At 44.1% G+C, this 10,097-nt stretch overlaps 1 protein-coding gene across 1 annotated transcript; it reads left to right on the plus strand.

Moving 5' to 3' along the window:
* The first annotated feature begins 234 nt into the window (after positions 1-234).
* hapln1b (hyaluronan and proteoglycan link protein 1b) lies at positions 235-5,034 on the plus strand. The gene is made up of 5 exons (XM_070924590.1): positions 235-340; positions 2,342-2,505; positions 3,128-3,326; positions 3,728-4,030; positions 4,745-5,034. Exons 1-5 carry the CDS (start codon positions 235-237, stop codon positions 5,032-5,034), a joined length of 1,062 nt encoding a protein of 353 aa, XP_070780691.1.
* The last annotated feature ends 5,063 nt before the right edge of the window (positions 5,035-10,097 follow it).

Below are 10,097 nucleotides of genomic sequence, written 5' to 3' on the forward strand. Positions count from 1 at the left end.
CCGCACTCCCGGAGAAAATCCAGAGCTTTGGGGGGAGAAACAGCACTGCAGATAGAAACACTGCTGCATGCAGGACTGATGCTGCTATATGAAGAACTTTCTTTTCTCTATGTGTTGCACCTGCATGTGATAGAACTAGAGAAAAACACTTTGCTTAGCATCATCTAACTGTACATACTCTGCTGTAACCCCCCCCCCCTCTCTGCAGTGATCAGACCAGTTTGGTGAGTGAAGATGATTCCTGTCCTGATCTGTGCTCTGATCTCACTGAGTGTAGCAGACCACGACTCAGACACTCTGTACCCTGAACTGGAGCACTCGAGAACCATCTACGTTATAGGTAAGAGTGTGTGTGTGTGTGTGTGTGTGTGTGTGTGTGTGTGTGTGTGTGTGTGTGTGTGTGTGTGTGTGTTCACCGAGTTTCAGTCACAATGTCGTTCAGACTTTTGCAGAATCAAGAGAGTCCTCTTGCAGTGTCCTTTCCTGAGTTTCGTTCACGACACTCTCTGCAGTGTCATTTGTTTCCTCAGTTTATCAGCGCGTCCTGCCGCCGAGGCTCGGTGATAACGCTGCTATGTGGGGATCACGAGCTCCGTGAGATACAGTTATCTCGTCGGGCTATCAGCACTTACAGATGAAAACTTTGTACATGTCAAGATGTCAGACACTGTAAGAGAAATACAGCTGTGTGACAGAGACAGACGATGTACATCATTTATCAAAGAGGCCCAGCTGAGATCTGTTTTACTGCTGAATGTTTAACTTTGTTAGTTGGAGAAAAAAAAAAGCTCATTTGTTCAATATGACGCTCAATAATACAGAAAATGAATTTTCTATTTTATTTTACTGTTTACTGTGAACACTTTCAGAAGGATGAACACAGAAAAGGATTTTGTAAATAGACGATGAGTTCGCTGTTCACGTATGAAACATTTAAAGTGTTCAGTTAGTTGGAGAAAGTCTTGATGACGATGATGAACTTTAGTTGTTTTCAGTACAATGTATTAAAGTAAAATGTTCTGAATCCTACATGAGACCAAATGTTCAGCATGATACAGACATAAAAAACAACTAATTCAAAACTATATTACAAAAACTACTAATGACTAACTTACTAATAACTATTCAACAACTAACGAATAACTTCTTACTAATAACTCATTTAAAACGAGTAACTAATTAAAAATGGAATCAAAATACAAATTAGCCAGCTAGCTAACTAGCTCTCTGTATACCAGATCCTGAGTGAATAAAGTCAGTTGATATTTACAGTGTAAACAACAAACAGACAGCAGTTTGATGATTCAGGAGCTAAAGCTGATCAAACAAAATGTCAGCTCTCCTTTAACGTCCTCACAGTTCAGAACACAGGATCAATGAGCCGGCAGCCGTTAACACACATGCTTATGCAGCAAAGTGAAACGCTGTGGTGTTCGACAGCATCGAGGTGGAGGCAGTGACGGAGGCTGAAGGTCACGGCAGCAGATGAATCACATGCTACGCTAAACGCTCTTGTGTGCACAGGAACAGTTTTCTAGTTTAGGACCTGGTGTAATGGTTCCAGTGGAGATTACAGTTCTGGATTCATTTCAGCTTCCAACATCCACGCTCATGCTGAGAACTGCTGGGTGTTAAAGGGATAGTTCTGGAATTCTCTTTCTTTCTGAGAGCCTAGCTTAGCATAAAGACTGGAAGCAGAGGGAAACGGTTAGCCTGACTCTGTCCAAAGTTAAAAAATACACCTACCAACACGTCTAAAGCTTATTAACACGTTGTATAACAGTTACGCGTTGGAACTATTTCTTGTTGAACATTCGGTGATGTGACTGTGTGCAGCTTCCTGAAGTCTTTTGATTTAGTCCCATCATGCCTTTTGTTTTTTAACCCTAACCCTTAACCTCTAGTGGCTCATGTTGGTGTGTCAAATACCTGCAGAACTAATGACAATCCCATCAGCCTCAGCTGTACATTGTGTTTACTGTTAATTAGCAAATGTTAGCATGCTAACCCACTAAACTAAGATGTTGAACGTGGTAAACATTGTCCCTGCTGAACATCAGCATGTTAGCTTATATATGTAGCTAAAAGCACAGCCTCACAGAGCAGCTAGCGTGGCTGTAGATTCTTGTTAAAATGTGCACAGAGCCATGCTACTTGTTTCCCCCTGCTTTCAGTCTTTATGCTAAGCTAGGCTAACCATATCCTGACTGCAGCTCAGTGCTGAACATAGAGTCATGAGATGAATATCGATCCTCTCATCTGAATTGTTCCTTTGAAAGGTCCGGAGCAGCTGACATGTCCACGTTGTGTGTCTGGGTGTAATTGTGTCGCTGTGTTGCAGAGAATGGCCCTCAACTCTCAGTGACAGCAGATCAATCGAAGGTGGTGTCGAGGCGGGGGGGAAACGCTACTTTACCATGCAAGATCCAGAGGGACCAATCACTGGCACCCAGTCGGAAGATGAGGATCAAGTGGACCAAGCTGACCTCAGACTACCTGAAAGAGGTAATCCGTTTATTTGATAAATGATAGATTAGGCGGCCCTACACTCCACCACTGACCCAGTCAACCACGGAGGACACCTTTAAAACAACCAAAGCCACAAGATCTATTAACATAAAGACAAACAAACAACCAAGACACTAAGTCCAAAAAACAAAAGCCACACAAAAGTCCAGGCTGAGAGGCAGCAAGACCAGCAGTCCTCCTGCCAGCAGTCCTCTCCCTTCTGATGCTGGTTCAGGAGCTTTTAAGCACATCATGCCCAGGCCAGGTGCTCCTTATTGGGCAATCATGATGTGGAACACCTGGTCAGAGCAAGAGAGGACAGAAGAGGACAAGGGACAGAGGCTGTATTGGAAACACTAGCAGTACGTACTGATTTGTCCAAAACGTACTATGTAGTCCGCAGTACGCAAACAAAAGCAAACTATGCAGTACGTCAAAAACACCCGGATGTTGTACTGATTCTGAAAATATATAAAATAAAATATCTCCAGTCTGCATCGGACCAGTCTACCTCACATACTGTGTCCCACAATGCAGATTTAAACTCTTAAATCAGATGTGATCAGGATGAAGGACACCATCACCATCAGACTGACCCTCCGTCTTCTTCTTGCTTCAGGTGGATGTTTTTGTCGCCATGGATTATCACAAAAGGAGTTATGGCAGCTTCCACGGCCGTGTCCACCTGCAAGGCTCCTCTCCCATGGACGCCTCCCTGGTCATCACAGAAATCACCCTGGAGGATTATGGGAGATATAAATGTGAAGTGATTGACGGGCTGGAGGATGGAACAGCGGTGGTGTCTCTTGACCTTGAAGGTATCATAGTTTGGTGAACTAACTCTGTAAAATGGGAAAGAATGAGGCTTTTTTGTCTAAAAATAAAATGTCTATTAAATGTCATTGTCCTGCAGTCAGACTATATTTAGCAGCACGAGCAGCGACCGCTCGGGGGAAAGTCAGGAGTGTGTTCTGTAAGCATCGTGTGAATCAGTGTCAGAGCAGCTTCATTATGTCTGAGAGCAGCCGGAGATATCCGCCGCTACTGCCCGAAGCCAAAAGCGCTGGCAGCAGGCTGACGGGGGAACAGCTGTGCTTACACAGCGAGACGTGCTTCACTTTCAGTCATTAGGTTAAATAACAGGATCGAATGCAAAGCCCAGAGGACAGATCCCAGTGTAGTCTGCTAACTGCAGGTCATCTATCACCCCCCCATGTAGGTGTTATCTTCCCCTACTTCCCGCGTCTGGGCCGCTACAACCTCAATTTCTACGACGCTGAGCGGGCATGTCGTGACCAGGACGCCATCGTAGCGTCCTTTGACCAGCTGTACGACGCGTGGCGAGGAGGGATGGACTGGTGCAACGCTGGCTGGCTGAGTGACGGCACGGTCCAGTACCCCATCACCACCCCCAGAGAACCCTGCGGAGGCAAGAACACAGTGCCGGGCGTCCGCAACTATGGCCTGAGAGACAAAGACAAGAACCAGTACGACGTGTTCTGCTTCACCTCCCACTACAAAGGTGAAGGACGTGACAGCCTGTGTGTGTGTGTGTGTGTGTGTGTGTTTACCTTTACTTAACGACCAATAAAACGGTGGGTCAGACAGCTGATCAATGACTCATCAGAACCTTTGTGTCGAGGCACTCAACCATCCAACTGAACTTCACTTGGATTTTAAAGCAGATTAAGAGTCGACAGCTCGCAGCTCTGTGAGGCTCTGCGCGCTACACTGCACTGCAGTGCTTGAAGCTAAATGCTAACGTTAGCATGCAAATATTTGTTGAGACATTTTAGTCTGGACACAACTTCACCTTCTTCTTTCTCGTGCACGGAGAGGTCAACACTCCCGCAGCTCTGATATCATCAAGAACAACTTGATTATGAGACCAGCGTCTTTATCCGAGTCACCATTTAACATATGAGGAAGTTTAAGCTAAGCTAAGAGAGATTCTTGACTTGACGTGAGGTGATCAGCTGATCACACCAGCTTCAGACAGCATATTAACCAGAGAACAGCCATTAACATTAATTAACTACAGCTGATCTAATCTGCCATAATGAAAACCTGCTCGCTGGAGAAAACGTCCCTGCAGAGATTTACTCGATACTCGACGCTGATAAAAGCTTCATGCCTGCAGTTCGTTTAATTTGCACCTTTCACATCACGTCATGAACACTGCAGCCTTCAGGTGATGTTGTTGTGTTTTGAAATCTTTCCTCCTCTTGTCTTGCAGGCCGGTTCTACTACCTGATCCACCCCTCTAAGCTGACCTACGACGAGGCGGTCGGGGCGTGTCAGAAAGACGGCGCCCAAATCGCCAAGGTCGGCCAGATGTACGCCGCCTGGAAGCTGCTGGGCTACGACCGCTGCGACGCCGGCTGGTTGGCTGACGGCAGCGTCCGTTATCCCATCTCCCGCCCCCGCCGGCGCTGCAGTCCCACGGAGGCCGCCGTGAGGTTCAGCGGCTTCCCCGACAAAAAGCACAAGCTGTATGGAGTGTACTGCTTCAAGGGCCACAACTGAGCTGCAGACACACATACAGACAACATGCTAACACACACACACACACACAAGCATGCACACACACACACACACATTCATACACTAGTGAACACACTAGTGAAGTGGAAACAGTGACAGAGGAACACACACATTGAAACTGTGATGCTTTATTTCATGGAAACCTTCAGACAGAGTCATGTTGTTGTTTTGTAATCTGGGACCTGAAACAGTTTACACGTATTTAAGGTTCATATTATTTAATCAATGCCTTTGAAGGGTGGGTGGGTCGTTGTGGGGGGGTGAGGGTCGGAGGATATCACAGCTACAGCCATACTGTCATTCAAGAGCGGACCGGGCACGTCGCCTAACAAGGACCGACACGCCTGAACTGAGAACAGTTTCACAGCGACGCGCCTCGTGCTCGGACGGAGACTTTGGGCACTTATCTTGTTTTGTTCAAGACCTGCAACAACAACGAAGCCGTGAAACCCAGCTGACAACCGACGGAGAGAAAGAAAGCTTCAATCCTGTGATACTTGTCAGGTAGGAATACAAGCCTCGCACAACTAAACCGATCTTTGCTGTCCATTCTTAACAAGGTGCTACGACTGGTACTTTGTACTTCATCCTACCGTCCAGTATTTTATGTTTTTATACAAATGTGTTGGACCAAACGTCAGCGTCACCACCAATATGAATAAGGAAAAGGAACATCCAACTGTTAGCATTGTTTATGTTTTCTAAGTAGAATGTTATTATCTAGAAATGTATTTCTGTTTATGACTATTTTTTGATATACTATAGAAATATTTACATGATTATTTTTTGTCTTTTTGGCCAAACTATCCGAGTCTCTTTGGTTTACATAAAACATGACATAACGACAGTGGAGAAAATATCAATAACAGAGCTCCACAATACAAAAAAAAAAAGGTATGAATTTTGCACTGAATATGTAGAAGATGCCTGGAGGAGGAGGAGGAGGAGGAGGAGGAGACGAGGCTAACAGTAGTTCGCTGTATGCAGCAACAGAAAATGCCTGGCATAAAGAAACACAGTGCTGAGCTGCAGAGTCACTGCTTCACTGTGTTTGGCTTCATCTTAGACTTCAGAGCATGACTTAGCTTCTACACAGCGTGGATCTACACTCCCTATCTATCCAGCGCCTTGATAAACTGCTATTTTTGATACAAATACTGTAGTTTCTTATAGTGAATGAGCAGCCTAGACTCCGTGAATGTGTCTCATGTGGTTACAACACAAACCTGTCGGGAGTCAAATCTGTTACCATCATGTGATCCAGCACAGGGTCGAATCTTTAAAGGTGATCCCGCAGAGTCTGCTGTCTGATTAACCTTTGCCTGGGTCCAAACCAGTGGTCCTCAAACTGGGGGGCATAGAGCCACTGTAGAGGGGGGGGAGGGGGGGTTTGGAGTGGAACTAAGTTGAATGAACATGACTAATGTAATGTAAAAACTAGGTGACACTATCGAGCTGTAAACTAGCCAACAGTGTATCTGTGTGTTTAGCTCAGCCTCTGACTGAACTGACAGACCTGAACAGAAACTTCCCTCCGGTCTCGTCTCTGTATGTTTATGAAGATAAATGACGCTTCGAGCTCATTTCTCGCTCAAGTTGAAACAGTTTAAACTTTTGCATCAGTTTCAGCCGCCTGGGTGAATTTGCATCCTGGCGTGTCTTCCCATAGAAGAAGGGATGACAGAGACTAAAATTAAAACTAAACCCCCAGGTGCCAAATCCAACATCTGATCAGACAGTAGACTTCTGTGAGATCAAAAAAACATCGTGTTGATTTCCCCCTAAGGTTTGTGTACAGAGTGCTGAGGTCACAGATGGGACTAAGCCAGGTCCTGAGCGAGCATGGCTTTCCTGGCAGCGACTGGCTCCCTGATTGCTATCTAAGCTCTGCAGGACTCAGCTCTGAACCGGCCGACCTGCCTCGGACCCAGCGGGCCCGCAGCCAACCTGCACCGGGCTGCTGAATGAGACAGAAATACAATACGTTCAAAATACCAATAATTCCTGCATGGCGGCATGAGGGCCTCTTCCATGTAAGGGTATCGCAGAGTAAATGGTGCACATTGATCCAGCATAAGCTCGCTGTACACAGTCCCAGCTGGCCCGGACTCTGGTTTAGGTCATCCACTGGGGCCTGGTACAGGGTTCGCTTTACTTGGCTCCACCTTTGACAAGCCACTGAGTCCTGCCACAGTTATCACTGAAGAACTGCTGGACAGACTCTCTGTAATGATTGGACAGCTGGACAGCTGTGAGGTAAACACATACTGAAGAGTCTCCTGCAGTGTGGCAAAACTAAAAGGTTTGTTCCTTTTAACTTGTATTATTTTCATTCTTGTAAACAGTGTTAAGTGTCAGTTTGTTAAAGGATAGTTTGACATTTTGGGGAGTGCAAACTTTGCAGAAAAGACTTGAGGAAGTCGCTGCTCCTGAAAAACCACGACTTGTTGTTTTAACATTTCTGTTTGTGTTGATTATTGAGCTTTAGAGGAACTCTGTAGGTGGATTCTTTAAACTGTGGACAGAGCCAGGCTAGCTGTTTCCTCCTGCTTCCAGTCTTTATGCTAAGCTATGCTAATTGCCGGCTCAAGCTTGATTCTTACCGTAGACACATGAGAATTATTGAGCTTCTCATCTAACTCTCCGAGCGATTAAGTGTATTTTCCTAAGATGTCAAACTATTCCTTAAAAGATTAAATGAAACTCCGAATCTGTTGCCTTTGTTTTCTGTATAATCTGATCAGGAGTCTTGTTAATAACCTCAGCATACAAGGAAACTTTAGGGACCCAAGACAAAAGGACAATAAAACAGTTCGTAAACCACGACTCTGCCTCCGTCTCTTTACACAGAGTTCACCTTTTATCCCAAATACATCGCGACGACTCATGAGCCGCGCTGTAATTGACTTTAGGACGGTTGTTCGCAGAGTGCCAGGTGTAGTTCCTGGGTGATGCAGTAATGTGCTGTTCCACGGGGAGGGGCGCCGCTTGGACAAATGTTTCCTCTCAGAAACACCAGGACCATTCATGGTGCTGCTTTCAGTTGATCTTGTAACTGAAACACAGCCTGTTGGCAAAGCACGGCACAGTTTCAGGAACTGAGTGACGGCATGTTGGTGACGTGTTGCTGGTTTCTGGGAAGCTGTTTGTTTGAACCTGAGAAGGTAAGATCACACAGGTGTCAGGCCTCCATCTAATTAATATACTACAAATACGCTTTTATACATTTTTCTACAATATTACAAACCTCCATATTTAAATTTTTTGAGCGACTACACTCAGAATACGATGTTCATCTGCTGACTAACAAGCCTTTCACTTGATGATGGCAGCGTTCAAGTATTGTGTGTGTATCACAGCTATATATATAATATATGATATATATATATATATCTTCTTCCTGTGAGCCGTAGAGCTCCATTGTCGTCCAAAAACTATTAAAAACACATCAGTGAGCCTCACTGTGGTCCTTCATCACCATGAACACACACACTGTAGTTTATATTGACTCAGTCGCACACACACCGTCCTGCTGCCCCAAATACTCACTAGAGCACCACATGTGGATTCATCCGCCACTGAAAATAGTCCCCAACAAATGCACTATTTCCTCCTGTTTAAAGAGTCACTAAACCTTGTTTTTGCTGACCTCCAGTGGTAGAACTTCTCACTTTGCTGCAGTGATGCGCAGGTGTAGTCCAGGATTCACTGATTCTGGGTTATAAACACAACACAACATCCCCTTATAACTGATACGGCGAACATGTTAGCAAACAGTTGCCTATTTCCGAATCCAGCAAACTCACAGTGACACCTGGTGGTTTGCAGAGTGCAGCCAGACTACAGCACCTTGCTGATATACTGTGGTTTTAAATAAAGGTTTAAGTAGGCTGCGTCTTTCAGTTTTAATATTATTATTCAGAAGTGCTGCAGTAAATGCACACATTATTGTGCAATGTTTCACTAAATTAATTCATGTGTTGGAAATGTTTTTGCTTATTATTATTAATTTATGGTTGACATTTCATGTGATTGGGAAATTATGTTCTCTTTTTTTTTTTAACCTTTCATAACTTGGTTGAAATGTTCCCATAGTTACGATAATGTATTTCTAATGTACATGGCCATATTTCTCATTTTCTCCCCAGTGTTACTTTACATATTACTTGAACATTCAGTTGAGTGGTAAAACGTTTAAAACCGACGTGACAGATACCATCAGTGACACAAGGTTCGGCTCGATGGATTGAAACAGTGAAACAAGCTTCGGTGCCTCAGCATCATCACTAGAAAACTGTGAAGTTGCCAGAAAACCAAAACAATGAGCGGAAAGACGCTAAAAGGCTTTGTAGGGCTGAGGGGAACGACAGAGGTGGTGATTATTATCTGTGGCTTCGTCACTACGAACGAAAAAATGTTGATTATTGCTGCTTTAAAAGTCTCACGTCTTCAGCAGGAACCAATGGGCTGTGAGCTGAGAGCCACAGACAGGAAGTGAGGCGGGACTGAGGCATAACATGTTGGTTTGGGTCCAAATATGGAATTTGTTGACAATAAGAACGAAAATATAGAACAATACCAGACTTATCATTTAAATAAGATGGTGTAAAATAAAACTACACAAACAAAACAGGTTGTGTTATAATAGGTCCTATTATTGCACAAACAACAACATTGAAACCAGGATGACGGACATTTTTACAGCAACTCAAATGGAGAAAGAAACAATGATTACATAAAAAGAAGCTTTTGTGCCACAAATACAGTGAACCCCATCAACCACATGGAGGAGAAAAACATTTTAAAATGCAAATACATGACAAACAATATATAAAAAGGAGAAGGTAAAATGTAAAAGGATCACATCAAAAATCTTGTGGAGCATGGAGGAGTTTTTCACATTCCCTTATTTGTTGGATTAAAAACACAGATTCCAGATCTGTAGCAAAAAGCAACATCTGTAGTACTAGTACTATCTGTAGTAGTAGTACTAGCTGTAGTACTATCTGAGAACACTTTTATATTATATATATATATATATTCAG

Source organism: Enoplosus armatus, chromosome 18, assembly GCF_043641665.1.
Source record: "Enoplosus armatus isolate fEnoArm2 chromosome 18, fEnoArm2.hap1, whole genome shotgun sequence".
Taxonomy (NCBI): Eukaryota; Metazoa; Chordata; class Actinopteri; order Centrarchiformes; family Enoplosidae; genus Enoplosus; species Enoplosus armatus.